Source organism: Poecilia mexicana, unplaced genomic scaffold, assembly GCF_051168715.1.
Source record: "Poecilia mexicana isolate PSO_F unplaced genomic scaffold, ASM5116871v1 scaffold_13, whole genome shotgun sequence".
NCBI classification, from domain to species: Eukaryota; Metazoa; Chordata; class Actinopteri; order Cyprinodontiformes; family Poeciliidae; genus Poecilia; species Poecilia mexicana.
The window spans coordinates 14,701,800-14,722,349 of NW_028263382.1; the positions used below are offsets into that span (position 1 = coordinate 14,701,800).

Below are 20,550 nucleotides of genomic sequence, written 5' to 3' on the forward strand. Positions count from 1 at the left end.
GCATTAGTTATCAATCAGTTTATTTGATTACTCTGAGTTCCTCCTACCATCCAAAAGCAATGAATGGAGGGTGTCATTGTTCAGTACTTATTCCTCCCGTTATCATGTCTGTTCACTCTGCGATTACCTTTGTAAGTTTTGCCTTTTGTTGTTGTTAAAGTTACTTCCAGCCACCTCTGCATTCTGGGCCTATTCTAAACACAGCAAGACGTAAGGTCCCAACAAAACACAATGTAGTTTCTGGTTGTAGCATGAGAAAATACAAGAATAATGGAACGATTATTGAAATAATTGTTAACTATTGGAGTGCAGAGGCTCTAAAAAGGCCATTTGCTGAAAGAAGGACACACTCAGAGCAGTACGGTAATTAAAACAAAACTGTACAAAAATATACAGCTCTGGAAAGATTAAGAGACCTCTAAGAATGATCAGTTCTCTCATTTTACTTTTCTATAGGTTTGTGTTTGAGTAAAAATGACATGTCTTCAAAATTCCAAGCAAAAATTTAGTATTTCTTTGCAGAAAATGAGAAATGGTCAAAATAACAAAAAAGATGCAGTGCTTTCAGATCTCAAATAATGCAAAGAAATCAAGTTCATATTCATTTAGAAACAACAAAACTAATGTTTTAACTCAGGAAGAGTTCAGAAATCAGTGTTTGGTGAAATAACCAGGAGGCTTTCAATGGGGTTCAGTTCAGTGGTACCTTTTTACCATTCAATTGTTATTAGGTTAATAGAAAAAGATAGTCAAAGCATCACCCTACAACGTATTGATGTTAAATAGAGCAGCAAAGTCAGAGTTTTTCCACATTTTAAAGTTAGAATTATTTATTAGCTGCTGATGCATCCTTTGCTTCAAATGATAAAGCGTATACTAGGGATATGCTGTTGCATTTTCAATAATAGGGTATATATGTTATTATTTTGAAAATTATTTGAATTATTTGTGTATTTATATCTTTTTATGTATTTCTAATATTGTATAAAAAATATTTAAGTGGTTAAATGAAAAATCAGCAGAATGTGACCATTTGTTATCCAATTAATTGATCAGCGCTGGGTTTACACCTGTGAAGGAGACCTGCTGCTGCTGGGCGGCGCTACATAGGTTTGTGTTAGAATCACGGCAGCAAACCAGCAAAACGCAAAGAACTTTTCACAGTTTTTCCCTCCAAACTAACCAACTGAGTTGAGTAAAGCTGTTGGATGCAGGTAATGTTAGCTAAAAGATGACTAGCTAACATCAATACAGAACCTTAAGCTTAACAAGTACCTTGTAGGCTACCGATGTTGGTGTCTATTTTCAGCTACGTACATTCATTTTGCCCCCAAAAAAGTCGATGCCCCCCGTCACACGCGTCGTTTCAACCAGACAGACGTGGCTAGTCGTCAAGGGTAGGGTAGTTGTCTTGTGATCGGAAGGTTGGAGGTTCGATTCCAGTTTCCTCCTGCCACATGTCGATGTACCCCTGGGCAAGGCACTTAACCGCAAATTGCGTATTGGTGTAGAAATGTGCGAATGGGTGACTCAAATGTAAAGCACTTTGAATCTTCAAAATGACTGGAAAAGTGCTATATAAGTTCAGTCAATATACCATTTTTTGAAGTAAACTAAATGATTTGAGTAAGAATGACTTAAATCGGTTATCTTAACCGATACTTATTAAATTTGTTTTAAAAAAAATAAATTGAGTTGGATGATTATAATGTATTGAATTGGTTAAATTTAATAAATTAAGTTGGATAAACTTAATTGAATTGCTTGTTACCTATAAAAGCAATTCAATTAAGTTGGTTCAACTATTTTCTTTTTAGAGTGAAGGTCAGTTTGATACCAAAAAAGGTCCTGAGAAGTGAACATAAACAAGAATACAAACACACACGCACACGTGCGCACACACACACACACACAGTTGGTCTGAGCAGGAGTTTCCTTATGGAAACAGCATCCTGCCTCAGACACTTTCTGTATCCACCCTGAAGATTTAGTGTCTGTGATGTATGTGTATCACCAAACTTTTGTTTTTAGAAAGGACTCGCTTTCTAAAAACAAATAAGGACTTGAGCTGTCAGAGAAACACTTCCTGTCCCTACAGACTATAGACAAACCACTAAGCACACACACATATCCCATCCGACAATAGCATCTACTAACAGTGAGGTTGGTTTCCAGGGTTAAAATGTAACTCGGACGCTCCTGTGTGTGAACAGAAACTGTAAACAGCTGCATACTGACAAACATTCATCATTCAGAGGATCTTGCTGACACTTCTGATAACTCTGTGTTCCTGCTCACATTGCATCTAGTTTATCCTGCTATTCATAACATTTTTTTTTCTGAATTAGGTTTAATCCCGGATGAACTCGCTGTTCTTGTTATTGAAAAAGGAAAGTTTCTGTTAAATGTACCCCAACAAGGGCTTTACAGATGTTATTTGACAGGGATTATGTGATGAGTGGTGGAGTTGGCATTCTGCACACTGCTGCTGAGAGAGGGGAAGGGACAGACACAGACATCCTATGACCTCTGACCCTGGCTGGAGGCATTCTCGGCAGCCTGGCATCAACAGGAAATCTGCAGCCTTCACACACTCCTGTGAATGCGCACACACACACACACACACACACACACACACACACCTACACACACACACACACACACACACACACACACACACACACAGGCACAGTCCTCGGAGAACTTACATCTCCTCTCAGCGCCGTTTTCACACAATATGAAGGGAATGAAAGTGAAAAGAAACAATACATACTGCTTGCTACCTAAACTGAAGGTCGTGAAGGATGTTCGTGTAGAAAATCATCCATTCATGAGTACAAAGAGCTACAGAGCTACAGAGGAACCCGAACCTGCACTAAGGTTCGGGTTCCTTCTTCTTCTATAAAGAAAATTTTTTTCTTTATAGTAGAAAGAAAAAAATTTTATATTTTTTTTTCTTCTCTACATCACTACGATAATGTAGAAAACCTGTGCTATATTTCCAGAGTTTGAAAGTTAATAATTACATTTACTCAGTTATATTTAATTGAATAACTTCTTAGAAAACTGTTTTTTTTGTTTTTGTTTTTTTTTACTTGAGTAATTGTATTATGAAGTATTGCTACAGACTTTTTCACTGAATTCTGATTGTTTTGTTGTTGTTGTTTGTTTAAATTGTTTACGCATCATCAGGTAAATTAAAACTCAAATATACCAAGTAAATTTGGGACAGGCTAAAGAGCAGGTTTTCAAATCCTATAAGAACAACTCAATTGAAATACATCTACGAATGTTGGTTAATTATTTGGATTTTGATGTAGATTGACACAGAATTAGAATTCTGAGAAAAATGGCAGAATGCTGAGTTTAAAGACAGAATTCTAAAAAAAATACTGTCAGAATTCTGAAAAAATGGCAGAATTCTGAGATTAAATTCAGAATTCTACAAATAAAAGGCAAAAATTCTGAAAAAAAATCTGAATTCTGAGGAGAAACAAGGCAGAATTCCGACAAAAGGGCAGAATGCTGACAGAAAAAAGCTTAAATTCAGTTAAAAAGAAAAAAAAAAAGTCAGAATTTTGATGTGAGGTCAGATTCCAAAAAATTCTGACCTCACAGAAAACTAGAATTCTGAGGTAAAAGTCATTTTTTTATTCCCTTTGTTTCTGCTGGCTCTTATCCTCTTCCGTAGAAAGCAGAGTTGTTTTAAGGGAATAATCCTGGGAGGGGGAACATAATTTGTCGACGCTATATGACTTAAGCCCACCTCTGGGCTCTGCAGAGCAGTTTGAAGGGTGCATGCAGGACGAGGGGTGCTTCATTTTAAAGCCTCATCCTGCCGTATATATCAGTGGCTGTAACCAGATCCCGCTCAGAACCCACCAGCCTCGGGGTGAGTAAATCTCACAAGTGCTGCCTGAAAATAGCCCTGGCTATTAATAACTGCTGTCTCCACCGCAGGGGAGGAAGTTACTAATACTTCATTGACGTTTGTTCCCGTGGTCCCACTTTGCGAGCAGGAATCTCGCTTCAACAACAACATAACACTGAGGCAGTTTCCAGTTTCCACAGGAAACTGCAGGACGCTGATCTGGCTGCAGATGGAGCGGCGAGCGCCACCGGCTCCTCGAATGAAACACACCCTGTGGAGAACCGCTAATGAGTGGAATGTTGCGCCGTGTTTTGTTCACTCGCAGCGCCTCCCAGGACCGTCTCCTGTGGAAACCTGGAAGCCATTGCAGGATGACTGATGCATTGTCTGATTAGATGGAACCTGCTGCCCTCTTGAGGTTCCACATTACAACAGGACGAGTCAACCTGAAGGCAACACAACAGATGTACAACTGTCCGTCTGCACCAGGTCAATACCTGACAGGACAATTTTAGTATTGCACTTGTTAAATAAAGAACAGATTTTGTACTATTGCAAAATAACTTATTGCTTGTTTCTGCTCAATATCAGATTAAACAGTAAAATCAGTTCATTAAGTTCACCTTATTTTTTTTCTGATCTGTCTGGTATTTTTGCCATATTCATATATTTATCTCATACAATTTTTATTGTTTTATTCATCTTATTACATGCTTTTCATTTAGCCCACCGTTCACATAGTTTGAGTGAGTAGATAAAAATCATTCAAATGAAATCTCTGTAAACTGAACCAAACTGATGTCTGCAGGCATAAATCAAGGAATGGAATAAAATTAATCTTTTAAAATTTAAATGGTAAAGTGTCCCTCATTCCAAGAAATTTTAATGTATGTAATCTAAAAGGTGTGCGTCTAAATATATCAATTAAACTTCCAGCAGATTAGCAGCTATTATCCTGATCTAAAATATAAAATAAAAATAATCTCTGGAAATGTGACAACATGCTTTCTAAAATACATTTTTATATATTATGTATTTCATTAGGCTGCTGCAAAAGAAAAACTTACATGTTAAAGAACACCTACTACCGATAAAAAAATAAAGCTATTATGTTTTTCTTTCCATTTTAAAATCATATAGTTGTCTGTCAATAGAAACCCTGAAAAAGTAAAAAAAAAAATACTTTTTTTTCCTTTTTACAAAGACTCCAATTCTATTTTTCGCAATGTTTTTTCAATGTTTTCTCATATGTTTATAAGTCATACATTGTGTACTTGCACATAATTTATAACCAATACATTTGTTCTTGGAAGCCAGACCGGCTGTTGAAGGTCTGTGGTTTATCCTCAGTGCCTCTAGTGGTAGAAAGAGGTATTACATGAACAATCAGAAAAACAAGCATGTCAAAAATAGATAATTTTCATTTGCCTTTTGCAGCAGCTTCTTTTTTTTTTAGAAAAGAGAGAAAAATAAAAATGAAAACTAGGTCATAGTCAGACAGACTTAACAAAAAGCACACTTGATCAGACTTTTTGTATGTCATTGGATTATTTTGGGAAAGGTGAGTTTTCCTCACATTTCAGGAAAAAATGTTCCATGGAGAAACAAATAAACAAAAAAAAAAACTTGCTATAATTTTTCTGATATCTTCTGAAGCTGCCAGGAAAAGAACAGATTTTACTGATCACTGTAACACATTCTGAGATGCATCCTGTTAGTTGTCTGGTTTCACTTTGCAAAAGGTAAAAAGGATCAAGGTGTAAAGACTGTGTCTTGGATACAGGACGAAGTAAAATATTCTTGATACAAAACTGGTATTGTCATCATGTCACACTCCACCAGTCTAACCATTAAAGTGATTCATCAAAGTCTCTGCTGTGGAGCTAGTTTGACATGCAGAGGGCACCGGAGGAGCTGCTGCACTTCTGACTAGCAGCGCTGCATGGTCCATATCAGCTCTGTCCTCCAAGAGGAACGCACTATTTCCCTCATACTTCTTTAATATTATAACAAATCCTCAAGATCATAGGCGTAGGAACCGGAGGGAGCACGGGGGGAGATGTCCGCCCCAATATTGGAGGGAGGCGCGTTTGTCCCCCCCAACCCCTACCCCAATAATTTCACCGCAGTTGCGAAAAATATTTGATTTTGAAATTTTCTGCTCGTGTGCTTTTATTTTGAAGGCGCACCACAGTCAGCACAGCACTTCCTCCCTCCTCTGAACGGCTCAGAGAGCTTAGGAGGCAGCGGGAGGCACGAGGTCGGTTTGAATGAGGTAAACGGTCTGTCGGGAATATTGCCGTGAATATCGCTTGTTTATAACATCTTGTTAACAGTTTATTTTCGTAAATAGAACCAAATCTTTTTGTTTAAATCGTTTTAATTCTGGAATAGTCACACGTCTAATATTTTACTGCTAACTATTCTGTTCTCACACAGGGGCGTGCTGGACTGAGTTAAACAGATGGCGAACAAAAAACTCCAAACGTCGAACTGATGCTTCTCAAGAAACAAAAGAAATATTATTTAAAACAAAAAACAAAAAGTCCATCTGATGGGGTTGACAATGCATGACGGAGTTGACACAGAACTGAAGGTGGTGACAAACTAGTGAGTAAAATGAAAAACTTGATACATGTGAAGTAATGCAATTTATGTAAAATACATTAAAATGAATTAATTGTACAATTAAGTGAGATTTGACAACAATTTCACTGAAAGAGTCATAAAAACTCTGATGGAGTTGACATCTGACGGAGTTGATGAAATGCCAAACTACCTCAATTTATATATTACTCTGAAGGAGGCCATATTGTAGCTCATCAGGTCCATGAAATCTTTGCAGTTTACCAAAATTAAGCTTTTATTTCACAAAATTTCATCAAAGTTTTGTAAGTTGTCAGTTATGGTGTGACAAACAACTTGGGAATAAAAAGAAGAAAAAACTAAAGAATAACTTAAGCTAACCGGAGCTAACTAGCTCTCTTAGCAATGGAAGAGAAAAGGCGACGTCATGGGGTCCTCAGAAGTTCTGGTTCCCCCCAATAATGCCTGATTTTTTTTTTTTTTTTTACATTCTTTTCATTTCTGACGGTGTTGACAAAAACTAGGGACAAATTTCAACGCAGTTGGAAAATATCTAAATATTATTTTTAATTCAATTTATCGATACTTTTATAATTATTTATATGACTACTTATACTTAATTGTCATAAAATATCATTTTAGCATTTCTTTAATTGTTTTAAACGATTATAATGTGTTGAGTTCTGCTCCAGGACAAGGGCTTTTACAGGCATCTTCTACCAACTGCAATGTTTAAAATAAAAAAATATTCAGCAAACACAAGAAAAATATACATTGTTGTGCTCACATGACCCAGGTTAGTTTAGTCAGATATTTGAAAAAAAATATATTTTGTGTATATTTTATTCAAATTTTGTGCTTTATCCATAAGACCTGTTTTGTCCCTGTTTATCAGTGATTTTCAAGAATCACTGATAAACTAAACTATTTTATTATGAGAAGAGCAGGTCAGGAGAGCCAGGTGGAGTTTCAGGGTGTGAAGATATCAAAATTATATTAATGTTAGAAGAACCAGAAAGGAGAACAAGTGAGAACTTATGTTAGGTTGATTAAAAAAAAACAAAACTTTTCAATATTTTTTTTTATTATTTTCACACTGTAAGGGTAATGGTTATGAGACAATAAGAAAAGGGCTTGAGGAGAGGTTTTAAAATGAGTGTAGGAAACGGGTTACACAGTAAATAGAGTTGAGATGTATAATGTATCCATCTGAAAATCGGTTGTTAAAATTCTCATTCTGTATGATAAAATATATATATATTTCAGAAACGGATGGTGAAGAAGAGCTGAGTGCGGCGCAGAGCGGCCATTTCCTGCTGAGGATCAGTTGTGGGATCGTCTGTGAACTCCAGCGTCCTGGTGAGCTGAAATATTGCTGTGGAATTAAAACTTTGATGAAATAATTCATAAAGTTCTTCCACATGCTTTAAATAACTGCTTTTGTCTAAATCAGCTCTTTGTATTTTGGTTGTACAGTCAGAGGCCACAGCCATGTTTCTGTTATTTTATCTCAGATTTATTTAGTATTTCTCAGATTTAGGTTTTAGTTTTTCTTATTCTGTAAGCTTTCAGCATTTCATCTTTGGTTACTAAAGTTTAGCAGAAGTCTGTATTCTGTTTGTTGAACAAATGTAGAAAGTACATTACTACACATTAAGAAGCCCAGCTATTGTCCTGTGAGGATAACTGGGAACAACTAAACATCCTAATAGATGAGTTATAGAATCACATTGTATTTTACAATGATTTGTAGCTTTTTAACTTTGTTCATTTTGTGGTTCCTGTCTCTCAGCTGGGTCTACAAGTTGACCTCACCACCAGTTCACCCATCACTCTGGTTGTGAAGAGGAGCGGTCTCCATTAGAAGAAATGGAGCATCGAGGCAAAACGCTGGAGGCTGATTTCAACCCCAAAGTCCTGCTGCATAGATTAGGTTTGTATGTTTTCTTATCAGTAATGGTTTAGGAGCAGCTTTCTGAGGTTTATCTTCTTAGCAGAAAGTTGAGAAACAGTTTGTGTCTGTGTTAGCAGATTAGCTTTCTATCTGATGGAAGATTGACTGAATCCCAACGCAAATGAACATGTCCAATTTGATTCATCATTGAAACATTCAACTTTTCTGCTGTTCTTGGTTCAGTGGAGCTCTGATTCCTAAAGCCATTGACGATTATTTTCAGTGTTCAGATCTTTGTCTTTCTTTTTCTAGATAGCTCTCATCATTTAGGGTTGAAGATGAAGCTGAAGTTGGTTTCCAATTTTAGCTTCCAATAGCTAAAGGGCGATTCCACCTAATTTTTCACTTCCCTCTGCATCTTTAATCGACTCTAATTTAAGAACTACTATACCTAGACACTTGGACTGGATTATCATCCTCCCTCTTCAAGCTGGATATTTAAAACATGTTTGGGATTTGTGAAAACTTAATAACTTTCGATTTTCACTTTTTTTGCATCTGGATCACCATAGATCTGCTCTAATTAAAAAAACTACTACACCTAGACACTTCAAATCTGGACTAGATTATTCTCCTCTTCAGGAAGACTCTTTATAACCATGTTTGTGATTTGTGAAACTTTTGCCCTTTTTTTCAAATCTGGACTGGATTATTCTTCTCTTGAAGCTGGATATTTAAAACATGTTTGGGATTTGTGAACTTTTTTCTGATTTGTGAAACTTCACTTCACAGACCACTGCTGAACATCTTTCCTTCCAAAAGCCATCACCATCTACAATAACTCTTTGAAGAATTAATGAGTTACACCACCATTTAATTTCCCATTGGGATTAATAAAGTAGTTTTGAATTAGAATTGAATTTGAAAAAAACTGCATGGAACAAGTGTGAATAGTAGTCTGATCTTTAGTGAAGTTTCACAAATCAGATAAAAGTTTCACAAATCACAAACATGGTTATAAAGAGTCTTCTTGAAGAGGAGAATAATCTAGTCCAGATTTCAAGTGTCTAGGTGTAGTAGTTTTTGTAATTAGAGCAGTTCTAGTATGAAAGAGATGAAAAAAAATAGTGAAAATCGAACTTTATTGAGTTTTCACAAATCCCAAACAGGTTTTAAATATCCAGCTTGAAGAGGAAAATAATCCTGTCCAGGTTTGAAGTGTCTAGGTGTAGTAGTTTCTAAATTAGAGTCGATTAAAGATGCGGAAGGTGGTGAAAAATTAGATGAAATCCCTTTAGCTATTGAAAGCTAGAATTGGAAACCAACTTCAGCTTTGTGGGTTGAAGTCGGTTATCTTTCTGATCTTCACCCAGTTTGAACAAACTGTTCAAATGATGGTTATAGTGAGACTCTCTTCCTGATCAGCTCTGAAACTGGGTATAGAGGCACTTTGGTCTGGGAAGTCTGCATTCAATCACAACAGCTTCATGAACTTAAAGAGCCCTGCTGTTAAGAAACTGTCTAGTTCCTAAATTAAGCAAATTACTGTAAACAGCTTTAGGCCAGAGTGACTTTGTCCTGATTCCCTGTTGGATCAAATATCTGATTCAGAGCATTGATAGTGCAAAAAATGTCACCTTGATGAGTTCATTATCTTCATGTCATCACACCAAAGTGATTTGTTTTCTTTGTTCTGGGTTTTAATTTGTCATTTAAGTCTGTGTAATGTGCATAAAACAGAAGTAGACACATTTTTCAAAAGAGACAAGTTTACATTTAAATTTATGAACACAATGAGATCATCCATCAATTCAAGATGTAAAGTAACATGTTTTGGCAACAAGATTGTAAACAAAAAGTGAAAACTAGCAACAAAAATACCCCATTTAAATAACTCAGCTATCATTTCTTTGGCTTTCTGCTACAGATGCAAGTTATGGATTAATGAGTAATCAAAAGTTAATTGATCTTATTCAGGGTTTTCACCAGAAAATAGACTAAGTTTGGTGGTAGTTGGCCCCAGGATGGTTGATCGCCAACTCATCGAGTTTTAGTAAAAAAAGATTTAAAATTGAAAATATTGCTATTTATCATGTGATGTAAGATATTTGAGACATACTACAGTTGTATAAAAAAGTCAGGCTTAAAATACAGATTTTAACAGGCATTGCTCTTATAGTGAACCTCAGAGTGAACAACATCGCAGTTCAACCTAAAGTCAAACATTTATGTTCGTTAGTTTGTAACACTAATAATGTTGATGTGAATATAAAGCTGCAGTGGTTTATAATGTACATAATTTGCTTCATTGGTTCCTGCAGATGCTCAGCAGATGTTGCTGCTTAAAGAAGATACTCCTGAAGAACATGGTCCAGGTTTTGACCTACAAGGTCCAGAGTCTCTCCCACCAACCATGAATGAGGATGATGAAGAGTTTCTCCTGTCTTCTCACCTTCATCAGCACCACAGAGAGTTACCAGAAGATCACTGTGAAGCAGCAGAACCTATCAGAAAGCAAGATCATGGAGATTATTCTAACTCATCAGAGACTGAACTCATTGAGGAGGATGAAGAGGAGGAAGAAGCTGATGTAAATAATGTTTTCTGTCATCTTGAACAATTGCCAGATTGCAGACCAAATAGTAAATACAAGGGAAATGACAACAAGGTGAGCCATTCAACTAAAGGTTCTCCAATCTCTGAGGATAAAATGAAATTATTTACTTCAAAGAAAACCCTAGACTCAATGAGGAAAGTTAATGTTGAAATGAAGTTTAGCTGTGATGACAATGGTAAAACAAATCCAACATCAAAAAGACATGCAAGAACCCTAGCAGGACATGAACATCTCTGTAAATTGTGTGGCCACACATCTAAAAACAGAAGAAACTTAGACACACACATGAGAATCCACACAGGAGAGAAACCTTTCAGTTGTGATCTTTGTGGATACAGATGTACCCAAAAATCAAATTTAAATGTGCACATGAGAATCCACACAGGAGAGAAACCTTTCAGTTGTGATCTTTGTGGATACAGATGTAACCAAAAATCACATTTAAATGTACACATGAGAATCCACACAGAGGATAAGCCTTTCAGTTGTGATCTTTGTGGATACAGATGTAGCAGAAAATCAAGTTTAAATGAACACATGAGAATCCACACAGAGGATAAGCCTTTCAGTTGTGATCTTTGTGGATACAGATGTAGCAGAAAATCAAGTTTAAATAAACACATGAGAATCCACACTGGAGAAAAACCTTTCAGTTGTGAACTTTGTGGATACAGATGTAGCAGAAAATCAAGTTTAAATGAACACATGAGAATCCACACAGAGGATAAACCTTTCAGTTGTGATCTTTGTGGATACAGATGTAGCAGAAAATCAAGTTTAAATAAACACATGAGAATCCACACTGGAGAAAAACCTTTCAGTTGTGAACTTTGTGGATACAGATGTAGCGTAAAATCAAGTTTAAATGTACACATGAGAATCCACACAGAGGATAAGCCTTTCAGTTGTGATCTTTGTGGATACAGATGTTACCAAAAATCACATTTAAATGTACACATGAGAATCCACACAGAGGATAAGCCTTTCAGTTGTGATCTTTGTGGATACAGATTTAGCATAAAATCAAGTTTAAATGTACACATGAGAATCCACACAGGAGAGAAGCCTTTCAGTTGTGATCTTTGTGGATACAGATTTAGCATAAAATCAAGTTTAAATGAACACATGAGAATCCACACTGGAGAAAAACCTTTCAGTTGTGAACTTTGTGGATACAGATTTAGCATAAAATCAAGTTTAAATGAACACATGAGAATCCACACTGGAGAAAAACCTTTCAGTTGTGAACTTTGTGGATACAGATTTAGCATAAAATCAAGTTTAAACAAACACATGAGAATCCACACTGGAGAAAAACCTTTCAGTTGTGACCTTTGTGGTTATCGATGTAGTCAGAAATCACAGTTAAACAGGCACATGAGAATCCACTAAAGATAAACATTCTAGTTGTGATATTTTAGGCACAGGAAATGAGGATCATATTTTAAATGGAAGACTCTAAACAAAAATATTCTTCTGTTGTGTGTTGTGGTCTGTAAACAAGAGTGGAAATTGATTTAAACAGCAATGTTGCAGTGTTTATTGTGGAGAATTTTGGTGCTATTAAAATTTTTTGTTGTGTTTTCGGATGCATCTCTTCCACTTTTGGTTTGATTTTTTTTATAAATATTTTATTGAATACACTAGGAATTTTCTGTTATATAGCTAGAAATGTGATTTCTCACTGAGTTGTTACTAATAAATCAAATGTATTTTCTTTACTGATTTTTTGTTACTGCTGCAGAGACAGCTGTGCTACAGATGTTCTCTAATCATGTTAACTGCTTTATTAGATGATGATTCTGCCTGTTGTATGTTCAATAAAGTAAAGTGACAAAATACAAGTTTACTTTCATGGGTTTGTTGTGCTTCAGAATACAAAAATCTAGTCTTCAGATTTTTAAGGATCTAAACTGCAGTTAGTTGCAACTCTTAAGCAAAAAAAAAAAAAAAAAAAAAAAAAAAAGCCGCTTCCTCTCTACTGCTGATAAGCTGATGCCACAACCAAAGAAGGTCTTCAGGAGAGTCTCTTGCTCCCCAAAATACCTCAACCTGCTCAGCAGGTGGAGTCTGCTCTGATCCTTCCTGTAAAGAGCATTAATTTGTCAGAAATATCTCAAAATTGCAGCTTATCCGTTGTGGCTGGTCCTGTCATCAAGCCATACATTTAGAAGAGCTGAAAGGTTTCTTAAAAGCTTGTTTCTGCTCCAAATGTAGTCTTTCTTGGTAATGTAGTCCCAACAGTGCACCAAAAGAAGTTCTGGTTTTTGAAAATTGAAATAAGCAATCCACATTGCTAAATTGTGTTTTTATTACACCATTCTATGCCTACATAATTTTTTTCTAAAATAGTTACGGCTCATAATTACCGTATTTTTCGGACTATATGCCTCTACTTTTTTCCCACACTTTTGAACCATACAGCTTGCAGCCCAGTGCGGCTTTTCTGTGGATGTTTCTTCCACAGAATGGAAAAGGAATGGAAAATTTTTCATTTTCCATTCCTAGTGGCTGCTAAAGATCCACTGCTAAAGGGGGCTCTTTAGCAGGAAGTGAATCATTGGAAGTCAAAATTGGAAATCAAAGAAAAACGTGCTAATTTTCATTTAGAACAAGTACATTCTTGCAGCAGGCACAACGGAGAAATGTTTTCAAACTCTATAATGCAGCTTTTAAGTTGAGGGCTATCAATCTGGCAGTACAGGAGGGAAATAGAGCCACTGCACGTAAGCTCGGCGTGTAAAAAACCATGGTTCGCCTTTGGAGACAGAGGGCTGCGTTCTTAATATATCCAGCAGGGTTATTAGGACACAGTCCTCTGCTACCCTCTGCTGGGTCCTTATGGAAAACCGAGAGCGGCGGAGATACCAGCGGTATATTGCCCGGTGCGCTTATACGTTCCCCGCTTTTCTTTTTTTTTTTTTTTTTTTTAAACATTTGTAGGTGCGGCTTATAGTATGGTGCGCACTACAGTCCGAAGAATACGGTATTCATACTTTTGATTACAGGGTTTCTGTGTGGTGGTAAAAGGTAGTAAATTAAATTAGCTCAAATTAAGGCCAATAAAAAGTAGTAAAAATGCAGGCCAGTAACTAAAGGTAGTAAAAAGTAGTACATTTTTCATCATACCTTCAAAATATTTTAAATTTTCCATTGATGCTCACTTATTGTTTTAAGTTTATGTTACTAAAATCTATATATAAAAAAATTATAACTACAGTACTGGCAGGACCTCAGCTGTCACTGATAGACCCCCCCACACCCCAATCTTGGAAAAGTCTAGAATTGTCCACCCCTACCATTCTTAGAACAATGGTTCAGTCCAACTTGAAGGAAGAGCAACAACAGCGCTGAACGGCCGCTGAAGTGAGGAGCTAGCTGTTCGTTGTGGCTCTGCATCACAAATAAAAAACCCTCCAGTAAGTAAATACTTAAAAAAATATGTAACACCTTTTATTTACTTTAACTGGTCAATATTAAGAAACACATTAACAATAAAAATCGGACTGCAGTTTGTTATTTTCTTACTTTGGCTGAATCATGATGAGCTGCCTCATTAACTAAACTGCTACACATGGACATCAAAAGTTCTGACTGGTGAGTTCAGGAGTGAAGCAGATGTAATCATTTTCAGATACAAACACGTCATTGTTGCACTTTAAGTTTAACTGAATAAAAAACTTCATCAAAGAAACATCAATAAAACAGAGGCTTTGAATATAATTATAAATGATTTGAAATGCAAATAATAGTTATTCAATATGACTACATTTTATTTCTGTACGTTAGACTGATAAGTAAAGTGAACTAAAGTAAAAAAAAATAATAATAATAATAACAAAAAAAAAGCAAGATTACACAAGATTAAAAGGAATGTTGACCGTTCAGGAAATTGTCTTGAAATAACAGGTTTACAGGTAAAGACACTGAATCGATTCCAAACAGCAAAGTTCAAACATTAGTTTCAAGAAGTTATCATGACTTTATTGAAATCTATCTGGTAAGATCTGACTCATTAACCAAAAGTTGGTGCCAACGGGAATGTCTAAAGATGACATTTATCCTTTCAAACCTTTGAAGTTTTTGAAAAAACATTATAATTATGGAAAAAAACAAACACTAACTTAAAAGAAAAGATGAGCTTATGTAACTGATATTAAAAATCTGGAATGAACATGAAAAAGTTCATTCCTTAAAGAGCATTAAAATATTTGAGCATTTTCTGTCTGTGGCGATATGCCTTTTATATCAAGACTTGTTCAAGATGCTAACTCATCATAAACTTACTGTCAGATAGAGGACCTGACATAGCTGCACATGAAGCCCACGTCATGAGGCCTCCACCACCGTGCTTTGCGGTAGGAATGAGGTGCAGAAGCCGATGTGGTGCTAAGTTGTCATATTTAGATTACCTTCAAGTTGAAGAACATCCCTTATTTTAATTACAAGAAAAGATGTTCCCCTCCAGTGCTTCTGAACAGGTTGTAATTGTCCAGTCTCTTTCTTAGTTTATCCATTTCTAGTTCTCTACTGACATTAACTTTGTCGTCCACCATGCTAGCTAAGACCAATAAGCAAGGGTGTAGGAACAAGTTTAACATTGGGGAGGGGGGACACATATCGGAAACCTGACAGATTCGTAAACAGCTTGAGCAAAAATGTCAAATAATGGTGTCATTAACGCGTTACTCTATTGACCCCTTGTAACGCATAATCTAACACGTTACTCCTTACAATCCAATGATCAGATTAAAGTTACGTATCCAAGTTACTGTGTGTTACTATATTTGTATTTTTTTTTTACTAAACACATATTGTTGCTTTCTTCTTTTTCCTTGGGGAGATACGTTTCATGTGTAAAACCAGCGACACAAACGTAAACGATAGAGGGAAAAGAGATGCACATTTTCTAGCTGATGGGTTTTTCATTGAGTAATCAAATTACTCTTTCAAAGTAACTGCGCCATCCCTGGTAATAAACTAACTACACTATATATCTGTGTATAGACCTGTCACAATAAGACGAAAAATTGTTCCAGACATTATTGCGATAAACGATAATGTTGCTGTTTTGAGACCATTTTTAAGTAATACAATGGTAATGGCAAAATAATAATGCAAGAACACATTCTGAAAGATCAGTATCATGCGATTAATTGATTTATTGATTACTGTGACAGGCCTGTATGTGTGTTTATCATCTCAAGGTGACAAACTGCCCCCAAAACATCTTCTTCCATTTCCTGTTGAACAAAATGTCTTTGGTCTTTCATCAAGCAAAATGATTTCCAGGATGAACACTCACTTTATCATTTGCCTCACAATTAGCCAGATAAATACTCTGGCAGTACACACAAGCCACCAGATTTTGATATATTTTATTGGTCAAAATATATTTGACTGTTGGTCAAAAATGCATTGATAAAAGTTGACTGGCAATTGACCTGGTTCTGTCTCTTTCTGAAGTAAAAAATAGCTGGTAAAATGGGACTCAGCAGGTTTAAACTCAATACTGTAGTTTGACCAACAAAAATAAAACCTAAAAAATAAACTTTGTTCTTCTTGAACAACTCTCTACATCAGTGCAACAGTTTGCCCTGCAAATATCATTAAAAATTATGCTTTTCACATGTAACAGACATCTTAGCTTCTCACTGATAACTCTGTGTACCTTCTCACTTTCCAGCCCTGCTTTCAGTAACTTCATGTTTCATCTTCCAGTCAAACATGAGCCATGGCTCTCAAAAGGTTGAAAAACATAAACTGTTGCAAAAAAGCCTAAATGTTTTTTTTTCTCCTGTCATTTCAGCCACAAACATTTAATTAAAATATCTACAGTTATGTGTTTCTGTCTCTGCTTCATCTGACTCTCTGCATCCTGTTGTCCCTGCATGGGTTCATGTATTTACAACAGACACTACAGTAATTTACAGTATCAGAATGTGAATTAACTAAATATAAAAAGTATGTTTTTATCATACAGAATTCAGATGGATACATTATTATACATCTCAACTCTATTTACTGTGTAACCCGTTTCCTACACTCATTTTAAAACCTCTCCTCAAGCCCTTTTCTTATTGTCTCCTAACCATTACCCTTATAAATAGTGTGGAAATAAAAAAATATTGAAAAGTTTTTTGCTTTGTTTTATCAACCTGACATCAGTTCTCACCTGTTCTCCTTTCTGGTTCTACTAACATTAATATAATTTTTATCTTCACACCCTGAAACTCCACCTGGCTGTCCTATGTCTTCCCTGACCTGCTCTTCTCATAATAAAATAGTTTAGTTTATTTAAAAAATTAGAACCAGTTAATACTCAATAAACTAATTGAAGACCTCACCAGAGCTTCCTGCTCTCTTCACCTGTCTTCAACAGCATCACTATTCTAGCACTACCATTCTCCTGAATATCTAATAAAGTTAAGTGGTCAATATGATCAGGTGTCACACTGACATTACACTTTAAACAAGAAAAAGGCTCATTTTGCTGCCGTTTCATTTCCTTGTGATGAAATACAACTTAGACATGTAGATACTAATTTAGTGCTGTGCTCCACAACAAAGGGAAAAATCGTTAAAGAACAACTCACAACCACGTCTTTCTCGCTCTCTGCATCAGCGCAGCTACAAGGAGACTCGTTGCCATAGCAACTGACAACGCCGCCACAAAAGTGAACACTCAGCTATTTCCCATACAAAGAGCAGAACATTCAGTCTGTTGCAGTAGTATGGTTTTAGGCTTAATTTTTATTTTGGGATTATTAATAAGTGATTGCTGTGGTAAGAGAAGAAAACTATAAATATATCGCTGCACTTGACGGCTAGCTGCTAGCTCGCTGTTACTGTCTCATAACTCAGCAGTTGTGGAGTCACAATGTCTGGGATCATGAGCGCCCCCTGCCTTGAGGCAAAAGAACTGCCTGCCTCACCTCGAATCCGTTCTCTGCCGTTTCTGATCGCTCCTCAGCACACTAAACACGTTACACACACAGTTGGTGACAAAAAAAACACTGTACATTATATAGATAAGCTAAATTATGGGAAATCAGTCCATATATTAAATGTTTTTTTTAGCCATTTTATTGCCGGCGTACAGACAGGACGAACATGCTCCCATAGAACGGCAGCCAGTGCAGTCAGCGAGAGGTTGCGCAATCCCAGGTGAGGCTCAGCTCGCTGCTGCCTCACTGGCTTCGCTTCCGAGTACTGAATGGGAAAATGCGAAAATTCAGCGATTTTGAAGAAAAAATTAATTGGAATTGTTTAAGTTAAATGAAAAGGAGGTACTTTGTAGTACAAACCACAGGGTGAAAATAGCAATATAAATTATTGTATCATTATTTTTCCATCCTCACCTGCCTCCCCTGACCGCATGCCACTGCTTTGCATACTTCCTCCCCAAAACGGGGGTTGTTTGGTGTACTTCTGAGTAATCAGTGTTTTAAAAAATTTTGGGCCACTCAGAACTTTCTAAGCGCCTCAAATAAAAGCAATATTCAACATCAATACATCATATTAGCCCTGAATTGAACAGGTGTTTGTATTGCCATTACCTTTCCACTGAAAAGATAATGACTTGCTAACGGCAGCTTGCTAACGGCAGCTTGCTAACGTAGAGCTAGCAAGCTGCATTAGTTTTTCTCAACTGCCGTTTGTGGAAATTAATTTCGATAAATCAACTTCTGCCTCCATTTGACGCTTTACCACATGTCTGCAATCAAGTCATCCCTGTACAGTGACTTATTTTTTCCGATTGTTGCGGCCCAAAATTACTCATTTTTGCTGCACCTTTTTAAAAAGTTGCGGTCAAAGTTGCTTTTTATAATGGATGTGAGATTTATACAAAACATTTAGCATAGCAATATGCTAAATGAAAAGAAAACATGGCTCAAATGTAGTCAACAGCCCCATTAGAAAGGTAAAAGTAACCAGCTGTAACCAGATGTCCAGCTGTAACCTGGACATCTGGGCAATTATTCAGTCTTTAAATTATTTTTAGCTACAGTGCAGGAATAATATTTAAGAGTAGCTTGAGATCACAACAACTGGATTATTAAAGTTTTACACAAACTACAGTTGAAATAGCACTTTTTGTTATTCGCAGTAATCATAGAGAGAAGGGGGAGACATGCAGGTCTGGAGTTAGACTCCACACAGCAGCTTCAAGAAAAAATAGCCTGACTGTACCGCTACATCATGTAGCACCTCTAACAGTAAATACTTAATAATGCAAAGAACTGCTGAGAACTAACAAAGCCATCTCTTCAGCAGCAAATGCAACCTTTGCAAAGCTGGATGCTCCGACAGTTGCTGTCTGACAGGCTCCTCTACTTTCAGTCCATCGTCTAATTTTAGCACAGGGCGGCTCTGCCCGTTAGGGTGATGTAACTGTATCACAGAGGTTAAAACTGAAACTGAGGAGGTAAAAGGTTAAGGCCCCTACAGAGGGACAGAGTATGAAGTGTTAAAAATGAGATACTTTCTGGGTATAAACAGACAAAAGCAAAGATTTTTGTGAAAACTAAAACCTGAGCTGAAGTGTTAAGGTGGGGCTAGAGAGTGATCAGTCTTTAAATGGTGCCTTCAGCTGCCTCTGTTCATCACACTGCTGCACTAACCACCGCGCTCAACATCAATGCAGAAACGAGACTTGGCTCCGTCTCAGAACCTGGAAAATATGAATTAATGAGAATCTAAATTAGATTCTGGGGGGTGAGGAATCTGCTCTGAGTGGGAACAAAAATCCAACATTTGTCCATTTGCACTCATGTATTCAACCATTAGGAATTATTTCTAAAAAGCATTTTTCTTCCCGTTTGTTTACTACTACACATCCTGTATGGTAAATGTGTCAAACTCGAGGATCAGGGGCCAAATCCAGCCCACCATAGCTTTTTATATGGCCCTCTAGATTCCAGTGAGCCACATAAAAGGAATCTTGAAAAACCGTTTTGTGCTTAATCAATCAAATCCAGTAAGTTTTTATCTGAATACTGACGAACTAGAACAATGAGAAAAGATTTTTTCATTTCAGCAGTTTCTTTCATTGGTCAGACAAAAATGATTCAGGAGGCATCTCCGTTTTAAAGTCAAGTTGATGTTTTTAGTCTGTTAAAATCATAATTTTTACTTTTCTCAGAAGTGAACAAAGCAAGCTAAAATATTTGGCAAGAATTAAATTTATCAAGATGTTCTACAATTTCAAAAATGTTCCACATACAGAATTGACCAAAGATTTGGTTACTAATTGCACCTGAATGCAGCATAGAAGGGCAGGTGAGAAAACCTCCATCACTGCCATTAGAAAAACTGTGCCATTAGAAAAATTTCCACAGTGTGGGAGAATATTTATATTCCGTACTATTCAACATTTTACTGTGATGAATCTACATTAGTTTCACTTTCTGAAGTGAGAAATTATTTAACTTTACACCACATTTATATAGTTTTTAGATGTTACAGAAGTAAAATGTTCAGCTTTACCAACAAGTCTAATAAAAAAATCAACAAAATCTGAACGGGCAGCACAAACGCTTAGCTGTACAATTATTTACAAAAGAAACACAAAACCAACCG

The 20,550-nt window shown here is 36.4% G+C and overlaps 1 protein-coding gene and 1 long non-coding RNA gene across 2 annotated transcripts; both read left to right on the forward strand.

Moving 5' to 3' along the window:
- The first annotated feature begins 2,703 nt into the window (after positions 1 to 2,703).
- Positions 2,704 to 4,724, forward strand: LOC106914371 (uncharacterized). The gene is made up of 2 exons (XR_001417586.2): positions 2,704 to 3,892; positions 3,961 to 4,724. It is a non-coding gene; the product is annotated as an uncharacterized LOC106914371 (long non-coding RNA).
- Positions 4,725 to 6,073: 1,349 nt separating this feature from the next.
- On the forward strand, positions 6,074 to 12,812 carry LOC106914370 (uncharacterized). The gene is made up of 5 exons (XM_088011731.1): positions 6,074 to 6,146; positions 6,311 to 6,481; positions 7,724 to 7,816; positions 8,250 to 8,390; positions 10,673 to 12,812. Exons 4-5 carry the CDS (start codon positions 8,327 to 8,329, stop codon positions 12,358 to 12,360), a joined length of 1,752 nt encoding a protein of 583 aa, XP_087867857.1. The 5' UTR covers positions 6,074 to 6,146; positions 6,311 to 6,481; positions 7,724 to 7,816; positions 8,250 to 8,326; the 3' UTR covers positions 12,361 to 12,812.
- Positions 12,813 to 20,550: the final 7,738 nt, after the last annotated feature.